This window comes from Pipistrellus hanaki (genome assembly GCF_964339955.1).
Source record: "Pipistrellus hanaki genome assembly, chromosome: 16".
In the NCBI taxonomy this organism is placed as follows: domain Eukaryota; kingdom Metazoa; phylum Chordata; class Mammalia; order Chiroptera; family Vespertilionidae; genus Pipistrellus; species Pipistrellus hanaki.
Window position 1 is genome coordinate 11,744,587 of NC_140518.1, and position 19,868 is coordinate 11,764,454.

The following is a 19,868-nucleotide window of genomic DNA, read 5'->3' on the forward strand; positions in this document are numbered from 1 at the left end:
AAGAACTAAGAGATTCGGTTCCTGGACAAAGCACGTGCCCCAATTGCAGCCTCGGTCCCCAACATGGAGCGCGCAGGAGGCAGCCAATCTCGATGTTTCTCTCTCGTCGAAGTTTCTTTCTCTCTATCCCTCTCCCTTCCTCTCTCTCTCTAAAATCAATAAAAACATATTTTTAAAAAATAAGTTATGATCTTAAAGATCTTAAAACAAGGTCTGAACAGCAATAGCCAGGGCAGGACTGGAATTCAGGTCTCTGGAACTGCCAAGCCACTGCTCCTTCTACTATACCAACATTGCTCAAACTTTTCCACCAAAGGACACCTTAATAAAAAAGAAGGAATTCTAACATAAGGGAGGAGCGCAAATTTGCTAGCTATTAACAAAGGAAATTTTTAAGTCTTGTGTTTCATCATGAAAACTTTCCATGTCATGACATTATTCATACATGTTTGTTTTAATGTGAAATAATACTTTTCCCCCAAAATCATAAAGTAAAATTGACATTTCAGAAAGATGTATTTTATTTTTTTCTGCCAAATATCACCAGGGATATGCAATTTGAGAAACATAGCCCAATACACCCCATTGTTTAGTTCAGAAAGTAATGACCACAGAAATAAAGTGCTACAGTATAACCATCCTAAAATGTAAATAAAGTAACACACACACACACACACACACACACACACACACACACAATTTATGCTGAAACTGGTATGGCTCAGTGGATAGAGTGTCAGCCTGAGGACTGGAAGGTCCCAGGTTCGATTCCACTCAAGGGCATGTGACTTGGTTGCGGGCTCATCCCCAGTGGCAGGTGTGCAAGAGGCAGCTGATTGATGTTTCTCCCTCATTGATGTTTCTGACTCTCTAACCCTCTCTCTTTCTCTCTGTGAAAAATCAGTAAAATATATTTTTTAAACCCACAATTTCTTAGAAAAGATTACTAGATGTAGCATAATATTTGGTTTTGGAGACTAAATAGGCTATGTCAAAAAAATATTGGATAGTGAGAGTATCAGTGCTTCTGTAACTCCAAAAGGAAATGAAGACCCTAACCAGAGAGCATGAAGATTCTGAGCTACTTGCTATATGTATCCCAACAGCAGATAATACAGCAGTCTTTATTTAGACTCGGCTCAGTAAGAAATTGTCTGATTTTAGTCTGATATCCCAAATAAGTTTTCCTGCTGGTAAGGATAATTGACCAGAAATAACTCAACTGTTCCAGTCCATTTGGGACTTACATTCCTCAAAGTAAATTAGTATGACAGCATTCTGACTTATATGAAAATCTCTTGTGAATTTGGTTATGAAATCATCATTCCTGATACATTAATATATTCAAATTTCAGAAACTGCAAAGCTAAGGAGCAATGATATCACCAAACTATAGCCCCTTAATAAAAGGCTTCCCAAAACACCTAATCTTGATTATGTTACATACATTCCACCTTTTTTTTTTAATATATTTTATTGATTTTTTTACAGAGAGGAAGGGAGAAGGATAGAGAGTTAGAAACATTGATCAGCTGCCTCCTGCAAACCCCCTGCTGGGGATGTGTTCGCAACCAAGGTACATGCCCTTGGCCGGAATCGAACCTGGGACCTTCAGTCCGCAGGCCAATTTTACTGAGCCAAACCAGTTAGGGCAATATATTCCACCTCTAGAAGTTATCAAAACAAATCATGCAGTTCCCAGAAGTATTAGCAAATCAATCATGCTTCATTAAAGTTGCAACCTTAACTATAAAGCACTGCCCAAACAACCTCTTCATGTATAACCTAACGTAGTTAATATGGACATCTAAGTATGAGACCAGTACTTCACCCCAGTGGCATCCACAGGGGATGAGCCAGAGGCAGCCAAGGACCTCCCAACTTTCAAATTAACTTAAAAGAAGGCTTAATGTGATCCTTTTGAAAAAAATTATACATGCGGTTCTGACCAATCAAATCTAGTAAGCAAGTCTATAATGTTTGTCTACCAAACTTTATTTTACATTCAAAAAAACCACATGCAATAGTTGAGTATCTTATAGGAAAAAGAAAAATACACCATGTGTCAGGCTATCCTCTTTCTGAATGTAAAAAGTGAATCACATACCTCTACTAACACTTCAGCCAGTTCAGCATGAACTTTAGTTTGTAGGGATGTTCTAGCCACTTCTAAGAGGATGTCTCTTTTCATCTCTTTTTTAACTGTAATTTTGTCCAAAACTTCAAGTGCTTTTTTCTTTGCTTCTTCAAATCCTTCAGCTATTATTCTAGGGTGCAAGCCCTATTAAAACAACATAAAACTATAAATTATAAAGTAAATCATCCAAAAAGTAACCATCCTTTCCTAGTAATAGGTATGTCTGCAAAAAGTAATAGTATATCAATGCCACTAAATATAACTGTACGTACATACTTTATAAAAGTAATTTTTCAGTGCTTCACATTTAAAACAATCTCAAACTTACAGAAAAATTCTAAGTCCAGTACAAAAATAAACTAAGAAAGTCCTTTTTATTTCTGAAACTATGACACATTGATATCATATGGTCTTTCTGAATGGGCACAAAAGAAGTCCTTTTAATACAGAGAAAAAGAATCAGCACTGGGTTAGAGAGAGGTGGCAGACAGACACCACCCTCATTAAATGTTCAAAGTTAACACCCACAGTCATGGGACAAATAGACATCATGTGCCTCATGATATGATGCATTAAGAACACTACAGCACTTCTATGGCATTCCTGCCAAAAGTTTATAACCTGAGTCTAATTTTAGAAAACAGTCAAATCCAAATTGAGGGACTTTCTACAAAATAAATGGCCTGTACTCTAAAAGTAATACTGTCATAAAACACAAATGACGGCTCAGGAACTCTTCCAGCTTAAAGGAGACTAAAGAGACATGACAGCTGAATGTAATGCATGAACCAAGATTTTCTTCTGCTATAAAGGACATTATTGGGATAAGTGATGAAATTTGAACAAAATCTGTATCAATTTGTCAGTGTTAATATTAATTTGCTGGTTTGATCACTATACTGGATTATATAAGAGTATTCCATTTTAAGAAATATTTAGATGGTCATATCTCCAACTTATTCTTATACCATTTGAAAAAATATATGTACCTTATTACATAGTAGAGGCCCAGTGCACAAAATTTGTACACAGGGGAAGGCGGTCCCCTCAGCCCAGCCTGCACCCTCTCCAATCTGGGACATCCCTCTCACAATCCGGGACTGCAGGCTCCTAACTGCTCCCCTGTCTGTCTGCCTGATTGCCCCCAACTGCCCTCCCTGCCAGCCTGATCACCTCTGCCTACCATCTTGATCACCCCTAACTACCTCCCCCCGCTGGCCTGGTTGCCCTCAACTTCCCCCAGCCCCAGCCTGGTTGCCCCCAACCTCCTCCCTCCTTTCTGGCCTGGTTGCCCCTCACTGCCCCCTCTGCCAATCTGCTCACCCCTCACTGATCTCCCTGCCAACCTGCAAGTCAGTCATTTGTCATCCCTCGTTAACCCCCCTGCTGGCTTGGTCACTTCACGCAGCCTGCTGCTCAGTTGTTTGGTCGTCCCTCGCTAACCTCAATGCTGACCTTGTCACCCCATGCAGCCTACTGTTTGGTTGTTACTGTGAGGGCATTGTGACCAATTTGTATATTACCCTTTTATTAGTATAGATATAAACACACAAATATACATTTTTTTTATCTGAGAAACACAAGTGTCATTCTTTGAAACATTCTTGCAACTTTTCTACAGAGCTGACACTGTATTAAAATATTTTTTAAAAAACAGTATTTTTTTTTAAAGTAATACACAAACTTACTGAAGCTGGAACTGGATCTAATTTATCCCCTCCTCCACTCCTTTACATCAGTCCTATAACAATTTCTAAAAGTTGCCACTTCTTGAGCATTTGAGCCAGGCACTATTCTAAAGAGCTTTACATATATTATTTAATTTAGTCCTCTGGACACTATGAAGTGGGAGTTGTTATTATTCCTGTTTCACAGTTGAGAAAATTGAGGCTTAAAAAATATTGTAATTTGCCTTAGCAAGCCTGACTCCAGAAGCTGTTAATAATCATTTTCAAAAAATCTTTCCTGTCTAGGACCTTACAGTCATTGCTGGTGAGAATATAAACTGCGATGGCCACAATGGGAAGCAATGTGAAGATCTACCATATGACCCAGCAATCCCTCTTCTGGGTATCTACCAAAAATTTTTTGAAAACATTTATTCATAAAGATATACGTACCCCTATGTTCATTGCAACATTATTCACAGTAGCCAAGACATGAAAATAGCCTAAGTGTCCTCTAATAGATAATCAGATAGAGAGGATGTGGTATAAAAAAAAATTTCATAAATAAATAAAAAGATGTGGTACATATATGTAAAATGGAATACTACTTAGCCATAAGAAAGGATAAAATACTGCCGTTTGCAACAACATGGATGGATCTTGAGAGTATCAGGCTAAACAAAATAAGTCAGATAGAAAAGGACAAGAACCATCTGATTTCACTCAGATGTGTGATATAAAACAGAAATCAACAAACAAAACAAAACAAACTCATAAACACAAACAACAGTATGGTGGCTACCAGAGGAAAAAGGGTGGGGAGAGGATGGAGAGAGTAAAGAGGTGCCAAATACATGGTCACAGAAGGAGACTAGACTTTGGGTGGTGAGTACACAGTGCAATACACAGATGCTGTATTACAAATTGTATACCTGACACATATTAACCAATGTCACCCCGATAAATTTCATTTTAAAAATATTTTCCCCCGTTATTTTTTAAACCACAATTTGATTTCAACTTTATCGGTGGTGTATTTTTTTCTTAGGCATTAGTCATGGGTACATGGCTAATTTTGTACCTTTTTAAATCTCTTAAATTTTCCATTTTAAAAAAAGATATATAATTCCAATAAAAGGCATTTTTTTGGGGGGGAGTTCATTATTCTTTTCATTTATAATTGTCCAAAAATATCTTCATAGACATTTTTTGCCCAGCTATTGTGGCTTACTAGTTGAGCATCAACCCATGAATCAGGAGCTCATGATCTGATTCTGGTCAGGGCACATGCCCAGGTTGTGGGCTCAATCCCCACTAGGGGGCATGCAGGAGGCAGCCAACAATGATTCTCATTGATGTTTCCATCCCTCCCTGAAATCAATTTTAAAAATTTAATAAAATTAAACCAGTTTACTAGTGTAAAAACAAACCCAAGTTTCCATTCAAAATAAAGTACCACATGATTGTGAATTCTATGAAATTATAATACCTCGGAAATGTAACGATCAGCTTGTTTAAGTAACTCCCCAATAATTAGAACATTTGAAGTAGTACCATCTCCTGTAATGTCATCCTGGGCTGTTGCTACTTTCGCTATCAAGGAAGCTGTTGGGTGTTGAATTTGCTGGAAAAAGCAAGCAACAGATTTAAAGAGAGAGAGAATAAAGAAATAAATAGTCTATCAAAAACAAGATAACCTAAAGATCAATAGTAAAATCAAGAAATGAAATAAGGATGAAGGCTTGGGAAGGGGATGGGAGTAGGAAGGGGGGGGGTGGTCAATGGGGGAAGAAAAGGAGACATCTGTAATACTTTAAACAATATTTTTAAAGACATGAAATAAGCGTCATTCTACAAGTTCACACATTTTAATAAATGTCAAGATCGAGAGTTAAAAGTTGACAACTAATGAGATTTGAACATTTTATAAGAGTCTTTGCTGCAGAATGCAATGACATTTCCAAAATTAGGTTAAATCCTTCAATTTCGAAGATATATTTACTAAAATTGCAAAGGACTTTTTACTTTTCCATGATTACAAAGAACACAATGTGGTGCCTTTAAAAAATTCAACTAATTTGGACGCATTCCTAAGCTGTTACTTAGACTATATACTGAGATTTGAAAACAGCCAAAAAACATTTTTATTGAGGTTTAATCCAACAAGTATACCTCATGATTGCAATAGTTAGCTGCCAGCCTTGGTTTAAAGATATACCAATTGTATTATGCGCTCAGTTAAGGCTTATTAAGGTTTATTAAACTCAGCAGCGTTGGCTCACCATCTCATGAAGCAGCACATTGCCATCTTTGGTGAGTTTGATATCACCTGCACCGGAAACAAGCCTGTTCAGAAAGCAGTGATGTTATTAACTTCGTATGGCAAGAGTCAAGCAAGACATAGCGCTCGCCACTCCACCATCATTAGTATAGGGAGCCAGGCTTGGAAAACTTCCATCATCCGGAGAGAAACCACAGTAAGTGCCCCATTTGCAGCCCCCAGAATCACTTTCCCCCAGATGGACTGCCATGGCGATTTCACTCCAAATGGACAATTTACAAGCTTGAGGATTAAGTGCAGTTGGTGAGTTATGACAGTGGTTTGGTCCAGAAGAGTACCTGCAAGTCTACCAGCCACACATTTGTGAATTTCCTGCAGGTTTGTTTTGGTGAAATGTTACCATTCATTCACTTAGTTTAGTTTTATCCCTCATCCCTCTCATTTATTACAGCATCAAATTCTGTCATTCTACAACGTAAAAGCCTCTCAAAGTACTCCCTTTAGTATCCACATATATCTGAATTTGAATCTACCCTCCATTTATCTTTCTATAAGGCAGGATGACTCCGTTTACTGATCAAAAATCCTTCAGACCAGCTGGGGTGGCTCAGTGGCTGAGGGTGGACCTATGAACCAGCAGGTCATGGTTCGATTCCCAGGCAAGGCACATGCCAGAGGTGGTGGGCTCCATCCCCAGTAGGGAGCGAGCAGGAGGCAGCCAATCAATGATTCTCTCATCATTGATATTTCTTTCCCTTTCCCTCGCCCTTCTTCTCTGAAATCAATATATATATTTTAAAATCCTTCAGTGATGTTCATGTTCTCTATAATTTTCAAGGTAAAATCCATACTATTCAGCAATGACATAGCTGACCCTTTCCAATCTGGTTGTATCTATTTAAAATGTTTCATCTACAAAATGAAATCTTGTGGGAAAATCTTATGGTTCCCTTAATACATCACGTATGTTTTTGTTTCTCTTGGATTTACACCAATTGATTTTCTTGTTCCTGAAGTTGCTCTATCTAAAAGACCTTTGCTCACTTCTCCAGCTGGTGAATTCTAATGCATCTTTCAAGACTCTGATAAAAAAAAATCCGTTGAGTATTTCCCTTCCCCATTATTCCTTTCCTCGGTATTATCACATATGACTAAAAATACAATGCATGGCACATATATATATAATATTATATAGAATATACATTCATTTCTAACAAATCCCCTTAAAAACTAAAACTTTATCTTGGTCATCTCTGTGTTCTCAGCGTCCCATTTAGTATATAATAAGCATCCTCTTTTACTGTTAATTTATTTTGCTCATTCCTGTGGCTGTATCGCTCCTCTTAGACCTCTTACTGTTAATTTAATTTGCTCAATCCTGCCAAAAACCAGTTTGGCTCAGTGGATAGAGTGTCGACCTGCAGTCTGAAAGGTCCCAGGTTCGATTCCAGTCAAGGGCATATACCTTGGTTGCGGGCACATCCCCAGTGGGAGGTGTGCAAGAGGCAGCTGGTCGATGTTTCTCTTATCGATGTTTCTAGCTCTCTATCCCTCTCCCTTTCTCTCTGTAAAAAAAATCAATAAAATATATATATTTTTTAAATTGGCTCAATCCTGAGGCTGTATCTCTCCTTGCATCTTTTTGCCCTCCCTAGTCTCTTTCCTTCACTTTCCTAAATAATGGTGCTAAATAAACACATGCTGAATGGATTAACAGATACGAAGAACCCTAGGCACAGAGCATCCAAGTAACTTGCCAAAGGCCTCACAGAAGGGAAACTTGGAATTGAACCCATACCTGTCAGGCTCCGAAGCCGGGGCCCTCCCCAAAGCACCCTGCCAACCACCACCAAAACCAAGGGCATCCAGGCATCCAGTCTTAAGGAGCAGGGGAGTCAGAGGGCTTACGTTTCCTATGAAAAACTGGACTTTGAAACTGTGTATGACCCTTAACGAAAAGTTGGTGGGGCGGGAAGGGGCTGGATAGGGAATCACAGCTTCACTCGTGGGGCCTTTTCCTTGGGGGGGGGGGGGGGTTCCTCCTCCCCGCACTGGGCTAGACATGACCTCGGGGCAGGAATGAGAATGAGGGAAGCCCCAGGCCCACAAGTGTGTGTCCACAGTGACAGCCAACACACCCCCGGCGCCCTAACCGCCGCTCCAACCGCCGCCTCACATTTTCATGGTGCCCTTGGGACCCAAGTTGGTCCTCAGCACATCCTGCAGCCCTCGGGCAGCGCATATATTGACCGCCAAGGCCGCCTGGGCCCGCGCCACCTCCGCCTTGGCGTTTAAGGTCTTTATGGCAGCCATAGCCGAACGGTTGTGGGACCACCGGACCGGCCCCAACAGCAGGAACCGAGATTCTGATATGAAACCCAGCGCCAGGTCCCACGCTCGGGAGCTTCCGCCAATCCGCGCCCTGGGGCGGAAGTGACGTCATCGCGCATCGCCGAGGCGGAAGTCGGGCTCGCGCCGGGGTCGGGGCGCGAAGATGGCGTCCTCCGCTTCGGCTCGGCCTGCGGCCGGGAAGCGAGTGGTGAGCCAGGATGAACTGCGGCGGCTGATGAAGGAGAAGCAGCGCCTGAGCACCAACAGGAAACGCATAGAGTCTCCGTTTGCGAAGTACAACCGCCTGGGGCAGCTGAGCTGCGTCCTGTGCAACACCCCGGTGAAGAGCGAGCTCCTGTGGCAGACCCACGTCCTGGGGAAGCAGCACCGGGAGAGAGTGGCCGAGCTGAAGGGCGCGAAGGAGGCCCCCCCGGGGCCGTCCGCCAGCGCGGCGCCCCCGTCTGCCAAGAGGAAGGCTCCGGACCCCGACAGCCACGACGCCAAAAGGCCGAAGGCCCCGCAGGTGCCCCAGGCGCAGCCCTCCACGTCCGCTTTGCGCACCGGCGCCGACAAAGCGGGAAAGGAGTCCGCGAGAGCGACCCCCGGTAAGGCCTCGGCACTCGGGTTACTCCCTGATTATGCAGAGGAGGAGGAAGAGGAGGAGGAGGAGGAGGAGAAGGGAGGAGAAAAGCCAGAGGGGGACCCCAGCACGCAGCCGCCCGACACGCAGGGCAACAAGGAACACTCACTCTCCTCCTCGCTGGAGGCAACAGGTAGCGGGCTGCCCAGAGACTTCTCGACTGCAGATCCTCCCAAGGCCCCTTTAATTCCTCACTCGGGGTCCATTGAGAAAGCAGAGATACATGAGAAAATAGTGGAGAGGAGGGAGAACACCGCGGAAGCGTTACCGGAAGGTTTTTTTGACGACCCCGAGATAGACGCGAGGGTGCGCAAGGTTGATGCCCCCAAGGATCAGATGGACAAAGAGTGGGACGAGTTTCAAAAAGCCATGAGACAGGTCAACACCATCTCCGAAGCTATCGTGGCCGAAGAGGACGAGGAGGGGCGGTTGGACCGGCAGATTGGGGAGATCGACGAGCAGATAGAGTGTTACCGTCGGGTGGAAAAACTGCGGAATCGCCAGGATGAGATAAAACATAAGCTTAAAGAGATCCTGACAATAAAAGAGCTGCAGAAAAAGGAAGAGGAGAATGTTGACAGCGACGATGATGGAGAACTGCAGGATTTGTTGTCTCAGGATTGGAGGGTCAAAGGGGCTTTGTTATAGGATTGCAAGGACCTGATATTTCTAATACCTATAAAAAGTGCTCTCTCTCCCTATACCGGCTACTCCATCCGGGGAGGTCTGATAACCTGACGAGGTTGTTGCAGTACAATGTGAGCCTGTGAAAATAGCACTTTGGAAAATTGGTGTAAACTATTTTTGAGGTAAAGTTTGCAAGTGTCTCAGTGTTACATGTTAAAATGCCAACATTTTCACATATTTACGGATTTAAATGGATAATCGGGTTGGAGAATCTGTAAGCTGTAAATATTGTACACATAGTTAAATATATATTTACTTAATTCCGTTTTGAAATTTACAAATGAATAGAAGTAGAACCAACAGACAAGCTTTTTGATGAATACCAAGTGTATTGGGGACCCCCCCCCCCCCAGTTCAAACTCAAGAGGGTGGGAGAGCTTTGCGTTGTTTTTAAGAACACTATGCATAGATTCATAAGTCATTCACAGCTAAACAATTCTCTGTATTGTTTCTGTTTCAAACACATGCTGTAGGAGAACATGGTGAAAATATATGCCAAATATGACCAGCCTCCTTAACCCAAAGTTTGTCTCGAGTATACCAATGATTCTTGGATGTAGGTGCACATGAAGGTCGCCTATGAAGCTTTTTTATTTATTTATTTTATTTTATTTTTTTCCAGAGAGGAAGGGAGAGAGAAACATCAATGATGAAAATCATTGAATGACACCTGCATGCCCCCCACTGATGATTGAGCCTGCAGCCCAGGCATGCGCCCTTGACTGGAATTGAACCCCTTCAAAAATGAGTAGTAATAACCAAGGTTTATATAGTTCTTACAATATAGGTGAGGCAGGATTCTAAGTGCTTTACATGAACTCAGTCTAGTTTCCCTAAAGCCCATGTATTATGGAAGAGAGGAACAGATAGAAGGTTTGAAAAGGCTTTGAATGCTAGATGAAAGAATTCTTCCTGTAGGCAATGTGGGAAAAGTGGAAGTTTTTGAGCAAAAAATGATACCTGCTAAAAACTTACGGAAGATGACTCTAGTTGCAGTATATACACTATAATATTTATAATAGGGAATCTATAGTCTGTGTAGAATGGAATGAGCATAAATAGAGGGAAAGGTAGTAAACTACTTCCAAACTAGATTTTTAAAGTATAGTAGACTTATTTAAGTATGGATTGAGAGAAAAAGGAATAGATTTGAAAGAATTTCACAGGAAGAGCTAACATTTCAGTGTCTAGGGATGGGGAGAAAAACGAGGGATAAAGATAGAATTGAAAGATTTGGAAGTTTTTTAGTGTTTATGCCTAAAGTTATCTAACACTTAATGAGAATATTCATTACCTTATTGCTTTTGGTAGAAAGTCTGCTTTCTTGAGCTGTCAGCTGATTGGTGATAGCAACTTCAGTTTGATAACATAGAATGGGCATGCCTGCCTCAACTGTATGAAAGAAACCAGTTTTCTATCATTCATTGTTTATTATTTCAAAAGACGAGAAGGTACAAAGATGGGCGTGAATGGTTGGTCCAGTTCTGTGTTGGCTTAAGAGGCGAGGCTAATGATCTAGAGCACTGTCCATTTAAAAATATAATGCAAGCCACATAAATATTTTTTAACTTTTTTAGTAATTACATGAAAAAAAAGAAATGCAAAATTATTTTTCATAAATTGAATCCAAGTATATCCAAAATACTGTTTCAACATGTAATCAATATTTAAATGCTAGTGAAATATTTTACAATGTGGGGGTTCTACATTTCTGAAATTTGGATGTGTGTAATGCATCTCAGTTTAGACTGGCCACATTTCAAGTACACACTAGCCCTATGTAACTAATGGCTACATAGTACACACTAGCGCTATGTAACTAGTGGAGATTTAAAGAGAAAAGTGTACTGGTGGAGCACTCGCTAGTGTGCTCAGTGTTTTTAGAGCATTGGCCCATGCACAGAAGGGTTTCAGTTCAATTCCCAGTCAAGGGCATGTACCCGGATTGCAGGTTTGATCCCTGGCCCCAATCAGAGCACATGCAGGAGGCAACCAATCAATGTGTGTCTCTCACATCAGTGTTTCTCTTTCTCTTCCCCCATCCCTTCCACTCTCTATAAATCAATAGAAAGATATCCTTGGGTGAGGGTTAACAAAAAAACAAAAACGGGTATATAGGTTGGAAAACTAAATATGCTCAGAGGTAGTGGGCAGAAGAATTTGCAGTCGTGTTCATTCCTGACAATGGGAGTTATTGAAAAGGTAGATTGTCAACCATTGTGGAGGCCCTCAACTGCCATGCTATAAAGAGTTGGAACTTTCTCTAAGTTAACAATTGAGTTGTTTTTTTTTAATCGCTTTATATATAAAGAGAAAGATTTTTTTCCCCCCAGAGAGTGAGAGAAACATCAATGATAAGGATCATTGATCAGGCCGCCTCCTGCACACCCCCTACTAGGGATTGAGTTCATAATTATGGGCATGTGCCCTTGACTCAAATCGAACCAGGACCCTCTAGTCTGCAGGCTGACATTCTATTCACTGAGCCAAACCAGCTAAGGCAACAATTGAGTATTGAGATTGTTGAGTTCTCAATTATTAACACAGTTAAAGAAAAGCTTAAGCACTGCCAGGTATGTTACCACACACATAAGCCCTATGGAGTTTTTAGGAAGTCCAAAAAAGCTCTCAAAATCTGTTCCTAGTGCATGAGCAATAGGGCTCTGACCAAAATCAAGTGAATCCTTGTGAGATCTGATAGCCATATAAGCAGCTACACACATTGGGGAGCTGCTTTATACCTCTTTGAACTGTGTCAAATAGGTTTTGGCGTTAGACTGAATACCACCAATGTTCCCAAACTGTGAGAATTAGTCCCAGGATTCCTTCCAGTCCCTTGTTCTCTTTTTAGAGAACCCCATAATTTAGCCAACAATACATTAGAATTATTATAAATGCTACAAAGGTAATCCTCTCACCCACTTCCCAGTTTAATACAGTTCCCCTACTTGGAGAACAAAGATGCTGATTTCCTAACTAGCCTTCAAATGTACCTTTGCCCTTAATGTACAAAATGCTTTCATTTAATGATGGGAAGTAATGACTACTTTTTACATGCCAGGGAACAAAATAAGAGGCTGTGGGATTGAAATTGCATGAAAAAGAATATAATTTAGACCTAAAACCTTTAATAGTAACAATTCCTAGATTAGTATGGAGTAACAGGAAGAACAAGAAAATTGGCAAGAGAAAATAAGACACAATTTCCGGTTCCCATTCTAGCTTTTCATGGCTAGTGATCTTGGGGAAAGTCATCTCTCTGAACCTTAGCTTGCTTCATCGTAAAATGATGATACCTCACAGGGTGTGGTGAGAATCAAATGGCATGTAAAAGAAAAGTAAAAAAGACCAACCTGACTCTTGAAAGTCAGACCCAGAAAGAGGTTTAAAAAATATATTTTTATTGCATTCAGAGAGGAAGGGAAGGAAAAGGGGGAATAGAGAGAGGAAAAACTTTTTTTTTTTAATATTTTTTATTGATTTCTTACAGAGAGGAAGGGAGAGAGATAGTTAGAAACATTGATGTGTGAGAGAAACATCGATCAGCTGCCTCTTGCACCCCCCCACTGGGGATATGCCCGCAACCAAGGTACATGCCCTTGACCGGAATCCAATCTGGGACCTTTCAGTCCGCAGGCCGACGCTCTATCCACTGAGCCAAACCGGTTTCGGCAGAGAAGAACTTTTCAATGATGAGAATCGGTGATTAACTGCCTCCTGCAAGCCCCCCAACCCAGAATGGAAGCGCTACCTCCTAGTTCATAGGTCAAGACTCAACCACTGAGCCATGCTGGCCAGGGATTAGAGCAGATGGTTTTGTTGATATTTAACTCTTAAATCCTTAATCTTCCAAAGAGTCAAGTGGCATCTCACCTTTTAAAGGTTTTTTAAAGTTGCCTGGCTAAAGACAGAGATGGCCTGAGTACTGTTACTTTTGCTTGCAAGGTTTGCCCAGGAAAGTGACAGCTTTCTTAGTGAAATTATGAATAGTGTCCCCTTTCACTCTCAACAGTATTCCTTTTTGGAGAGGAGAACGCGAGAGGGAGATTCACCTAAAAGTTAGATATCAAAGAGAGAGTAAAACAACACTGGAAAGCCTTATGGCTTGTTGTTTTCCATCATAAATAGGAAATGCAAAATAAACATTTCCTATTTATGATGCACCAATGGGCTAGATGCTTGGCTGGATGTTGTATGGGGGGATTTGAGTAAATATATGGGTAGGAGTGGTGGGTAGAAAGATAACCTTAGATTTCTTTTTAAAACTAAGATCTAGTAGCCTGTATGATACCAGGAATTTAGAAACTTTAAATTTGAATAGGGAGAAAGAAAAATCCCAAAACTACATCCTATTTTCGATCTACCTTTCCTCCCTCAATGATCTCCATCCATACCCATGAGTTTAAATATCACATTAAAGTGACGACTCATAATTTATAGCCCCAGCTTTGACCTTATTCCCGGGAGTCATCCTTTCTGTTTCCTCTGGTCCCAGCCACCCCACCAACATCTCTTACATCAACTGACTATTTCCCCCTCCCCAGCCAACAAAGTAGAGTGATCTTTTTAAATTTAGGTCAGTCAGTCTGTCACTTAAAACCATTATATTCTCCCATCACACTGGGGGGCAGGAATCCTGGTCCTTAAGCCTACTTGGCGCTCAGCGATCACTAATCCAAATGTCTACTGCTTATGAACTAATGACCACACTCCCATTAAAGGGGGGAGGAAGGGAAAGGCGAGCATAGCTGATCGATGTTGAAACTATCATTCAGGAATAGTGGCCTGGGTGATCAGGTTGGTTTTTGGGTGTGTTTTGTGTTTGTTTCTTGTTTTCAAGAACAACTGCAAGTCAAGGTTGCTTTTGTTTTCAGTGAAATCTCAAACACGAGGTGGGCTGAATGTGACGGTCCCCACTTTGTACCTATCTTCTAACTTCATCTGCTACGCTCTTCCCCTTGATTCTCACCAGCTAACTTTCTCCTCAAACATGCCATTTCAGGACCTGGGCCTGTGTTCCCTCTGCTTGGGACCTGATTCCAAATAGCATGGCAGTCTTCTCATCATTCACTTCTCGGCCCTAAGATGACATAAACGACCTCTTCCCGAACCTCCCATCACTCACATTATCCTATGAATTCATTAACTTAACACCATCTTAAATTAGCTTATTCATTTGTACATTAATTGTGTTCCTCCCCCACCAACCAGCTTGTAAACACAGGGCAGGGAGCTCGCATGTCTTGTTCACAACTTAAAATAATGCCAGGCACATAATAAATAGAGCTCAATAAATATCTGTGGGATGAATAATACCTTCAGAGCAGAAAGTTGCTTGGGAAAGTGGTAAAAAGACCAACCTGACTCTTGGAAATCAGAAGCAGGACAAAAGTCCATTGAAAAGCTTAAAGGACTTAGAAGTCTTTTCCTGGCACATGCAGCCCTGACCTGTCCCGAGGGAAGCAGCATAGAGCACACACAACAGTCCCTGGGGATAATGGGCTGCCTCTGCATCCAGCAGCTAATAAGAATTCCTCATGGCACCAAACGAGCAGAGGGATGTCCACATGTCCGCGGGGGCTGGTGGGCAGTTCTGATTGCCTAGAGGCCTCTTAAGTGGAGAAGAGGAGGACTAAAGCGAATCAGTGGCAAAGGGAGACCAGCTGCTCTGTCCTCAGTCCCCTTCTCTGCCATCACCATTTTGTTTGGCTCATTTTGCCTGTCACTTGGCAGTCAAAGCTACTTTGGAGCCAGTCACTACACTCAGCCATCCTTCAGTGAAAGCACTGCCAGTCTGTAGGAGGAAAGGGGTTCCAACTGGCTGCTCGTCCACTTTACTAACAGCATTTGGCAGGCTACAAGCGCACTGGGGAGCCAGCGGTCACCTTTAGGGGAGCTCGGAGGACCACACTGATTGGGTGGTTGATGATGGTGCTATTGTTTTTATGTGTGTGGGTGTGGGTGTGCGTATGGTCTGTTAACCCTGCCAAGAGTGATTATAAGAGGATATCAACCAAGGTTGGCAGATTATTAATAGTTACCACTTACTGGATTCCTACATGTGCCTGGCAGTTTGCTAGGGCTTGACATACACCCTCTCTGGTCCTCACAACCAACTTGTATATAATATCTTCATTTTACAGATGGGGAAACATGCTCAGAAGTGAAGGAACTTGCTCAAGGCAACAATTCCAAAGTCCCTACTATTACCCTCATCAGTATTTAACATGACTTATATTTTCAAATCTCCACACCTCCAGAGTAAGTAAAACAATCACCTCTTACGTTGCAGGAGGAGGAACACATAAGGCCAAAAGTGGTAAAGACTCGTAAATTTATTAGGTCATCTAGAGACCTAATGGTGCCAGCACCCGAGGATGGGGAGTCAGATTTTAAAGGACTCTGGGCAGGCTTTTTCTGGGCAGAGAATTCTCTGGGCTGGTCCAGATGGGGGAGGGGAGTTGAGGGGTGGAGATAATGGTCTTAGGTCAAGTGGAATGTGGTCTATGGTAGTAAGCAAAAGGGAATGCTGGTTGTGATGTAGTCAAAGGGTCAGTTCCCAGGGTTATCGATCCAATTACTTGATCAGAGGTAACAGTCTCCATTTTAGACATTTTTTCGAAGGTCACTCAGCAAATTCATTGCCAAAGTAGGACAAAGATGTAATTTGATTCCCAGTCCAATAGTCTCTCTACTATTTAATAATAAAATGTAGGAAATGGGAGCAGATTCCCCAAAATAGCAAGAATTAAGTTGATGCCAAGTTTAAGGGTGCTGTTCAGAGACTTTAGCTGAGTTAGAACTCTCTGCCCTGCCTTCCCCTGTTTCACCAGCAATAAATTTGACTCCCAGTAGTCTCCAATGGGAGCAAGAATCATTTCCCAGACATCCCAACTGGGAAACAACAGTTACACCGTGCCCTGTGTTCCACCACTTTTTAACTCCATGCCTTTGGGTAAGTCACTTCACCTTTCATCTCAAGTCCAAAACAGGGAGAGTAATAGTTTCTACCTTCTGGGACTACTGAGAGGATTATATGAGTTAAATGCATGTAAGTGCTTTTATTTTTTTTAATATATTTTTATTGATTTCAGAGAGGAAGGGATAGGGAGAGAGATAGAAACATCAATGATGAGAATCATTGATTGACTACTGCCTCCTGCTCGTCCCCTACTGGGGATGGAGCCCACAACCTCTGGCACAGGCCCTGACTTGGAATCAAACCTTGACCTCCTGGTTCACAGGTCAACACTCAACCATTGAGCCACACCCACCAGGCATTTTATAGCCTTTCTTAACAAACCAGTAATCTAGTAAGTAAACTATTTTCCTGAGTTCTGTGAGCTTCTCTAGCAAATTAATCAAACCCATCAAGGGTGTTGGGGGAAGCTCACCTGAAGTGAATGGATACTCTTGTGTAACTGAGCCCTTCACCTGTGGAGTCTGACACTAACATCAGGCAGATAGTGTCAGAATTGAATTAAACAGCAGGCCACTCAGCTTGTCACAGAATTGCCTGGTGTAGGAAACCCGTATCTGGTGTCAGAAGTTAAGTAGTATTCAGAGTGTTGTATGTAATGGAAATGGAAATGAGTTTCTTCCTTTATAATCACCAAGACAAAGACTGGAACTGAAGCAGGAGGGGGGGTGGGCACATTGGGCTGCACAGCTGGAAGGCTTCAGTAGGAGGGCCCCGAGGAGAGAAAAGGGTAACGGCTCTCCTGGTGTAAAGGAAATGGTGTGAGGAAACCAGAGGAAGGAGTGTGCAACCTGATCTCCAACCTCTGCCACATCAGAGCTAGAAAGCCAACTGTCACCAGTGATGCCTAGCAACCGGCCCAGAGTCCAGTGGAAGAGACAGAACTGAAGTCTGCTTCCCAAATAGGCACATCTCCGTAAAATACACCTGCCCCTTGAAAGCTATTAACCACCAGAACTTCACACCAGAAAACGCAACCTAGAAATTCAGGGGAGATGGTACCAACGTTGCCTCTCTCTCTCCATTCCTGTGACCTCAGCCCTGCACTGGAGGCCCCTGTCCCTGGGACATAGCAGCTACTTCTCTCTTCAGCTTCTTCTTTCACCTTCAGTAAAAGCCAGCATCTCGCCCTAACCGGTTTGGCTCAGTGGATAGAGCATTGGCCTGCGGACTGAAAGGTCCCAGGTTCGATTCTAGTCAAGAGCACGTACCTTGGTTGCGGGCACATCCCCAGTAGGAGGTGTGCAGGAGGCAGTTGATCGATGTTTCTAACTCTCTATCTATATATATTTTTAAGCAACATCTTTACAGTGGTTTATAAGACCCTACAGAATCTATCTGACCTCCTCTCCAACTCTTCTCAACCAACACTCCTGCTGCTCCAGCCACACCCACCTCCTTGCTAGCTCCCAACATGAGACACATCCTAGCCTTTTACTTGCTGTACCCTGGAGCTCCATGTGGCTCTCTCCTTCATTCTTTCCAGTTTTTACTCAGTTGTCACTGCATTTGAAAAAAAGGTAAAAATAAAATTGAAATTAATTCTAATAACAGATTTTTATTTAACCCGATATATCTGAAACAATCACTTCAACATATAGTCAACATAAATATGTTATAGACATTCTGAAGTCTTTTTTGGTTTGGTAACACATCTTTGAAATCGGTGTGCACTTTACACTTACAGCACATCTCCATTCAGACCAGTCACATTTCAGGAGCTCCAGAGCCACATGTGCTAGTGATGACAGCATTGAACAGCACAGCGCTAGGGAAAAAGAGAGTTATGGGGATCTGCAAAACAACACTTAAGGGCAGTAATAAGAGTATGTACAGGATCACTCAACTGCCAGAATGAGGACCTAAACCTCCAGTGACCTTCTAACCCAAAGACCTTGTTCATTCTGGGACACAATAGAGACTACATCACTTCAAACAATAGGATCGTGGTTGGCCTCAATCAACCAAACTTAATATCTCCCAAACAAAACTCATCCTCTCACCATGAGTGCCTCCTACTCCCTTCTCATCTCATTTCAGTTGATGGCACCATTATCTACCTGCTTACTCAAGTCATCCTCTTTCATCTTTAGGTTAATGAGCACCTTGTCCAGAAGGCAATTTAAAATCTAAATGTTTATCAAAAAATGCTCCTTTCTCTCCACCCCAACTGAGCTTCATCTGTCACAAGAACCTCCCCTTCCGCCCAGTTCTATTGAGATATAATTAACATACCTAAGTTTAAAGTTTCAGCATAATGGTTTGACTTACACAATTGTGAAATGATTATGGTAATAGGTTTAGTTAGCATTCATCATCTCATATAGATACAATAAAAAGGAACACACATTATTTTCCCTTAAAATTATGGACTGCTTCATGAATTTGCTTGGACAGGAGCCACGCTTATGTATTATTCCAATTTTAGTATATATGCAGCCAGCACCAAGAACTTTCTAAATAGTTCCCGTCTCTCCCCACACCCAGCTTCAACAGTAGTTACTACTTCATAAGGCCCTACAGGGCTCTCCATCCCCTACCTATAATGAAGGCCAAGTTCTTTTCACATGGCACGTAACTCCCTCCAGGATCTCATGTTGGCTTACCTGTCTAACAATGCCCCATAGTTGGCCGTTTCTGGAACCTGAACAAGTTTACTTAACCCCCTCAGAGCCTGCTACTTTTCTGTAAAAATAGCCATCCCAATCTCTCAAAAAGCTGACCTGCGGTTTAAAAGACATCATAAATACATCTTAAACAGTACACAATCGGGATTTACTCTCCCCACCCCTTCTTTGCATTTTACATCTGCTATATCTACCGAGTGCCTGTTTTCAATTCAATAGTGTTTGTAGAATACTTACTATGCGCTAGGCCCTGTGTGGAAACAAGACAGAGGGTACACAGAAAAGTAGGCTGAATGACATTCTCGTGGCCTTCCTCAAGCTCATTACAATACAGTTTCGCAACCAGTATCTTTAAAGACTAGACAGACTCTAACATTATCAGCAAATCAAAGTCCAGGCCGGGCTGAGCCCCCGGGGGTCTCCACGTCCCGGAACCTCTGCTTTCCGGAGTCCCGGTCGGAGACCGGGAAGCCTGCAACCCGCAGCGCAGCGCCTCCCGCCCACCCTCACAATCCCCCA

General features: G+C 42.2%; 2 protein-coding genes across 7 annotated transcripts in view; one reads left to right on the forward strand and one right to left on the reverse strand.

The window, feature by feature from the left end:
- Positions 1 to 19,840, reverse strand: part of CCT6B (chaperonin containing TCP1 subunit 6B) — a 34,333-nt gene extending 14,493 nt beyond the window's left edge. For 2 of the 6 annotated variants that reach the window (XM_084863516.1, XM_084863511.1), the window contains exons 1-4: positions 8,262 to 8,496; positions 6,087 to 6,150; positions 5,294 to 5,428; positions 2,108 to 2,281 (exon numbers count right to left, since the gene is read on the reverse strand). In XM_084863516.1, the coding sequence (XP_084719642.1) occupies positions 2,108 to 2,281; positions 5,294 to 5,428; positions 6,087 to 6,150; positions 8,262 to 8,398 (510 nt within the window). In that variant the 5' untranslated portion in view covers positions 8,399 to 8,496. Of the gene's footprint in view, positions 1 to 2,107; positions 2,282 to 5,293; positions 5,429 to 6,086; positions 6,151 to 8,261; positions 8,497 to 18,407; positions 18,491 to 19,328 lie in introns of those variants that run through there. The other 4 variants (XM_084863513.1, XM_084863515.1, XM_084863514.1 and 1 more) reach the window with 4 other exon arrangements.
- ZNF830 (zinc finger protein 830) lies at positions 8,534 to 10,253 on the forward strand. The gene has a single exon (XM_084863569.1). It carries the CDS (start codon positions 8,580 to 8,582, stop codon positions 9,702 to 9,704), a length of 1,125 nt encoding a protein of 374 aa, XP_084719695.1. The 5' UTR covers positions 8,534 to 8,579; the 3' UTR covers positions 9,705 to 10,253.
- Positions 19,841 to 19,868: the final 28 nt, after the last annotated feature.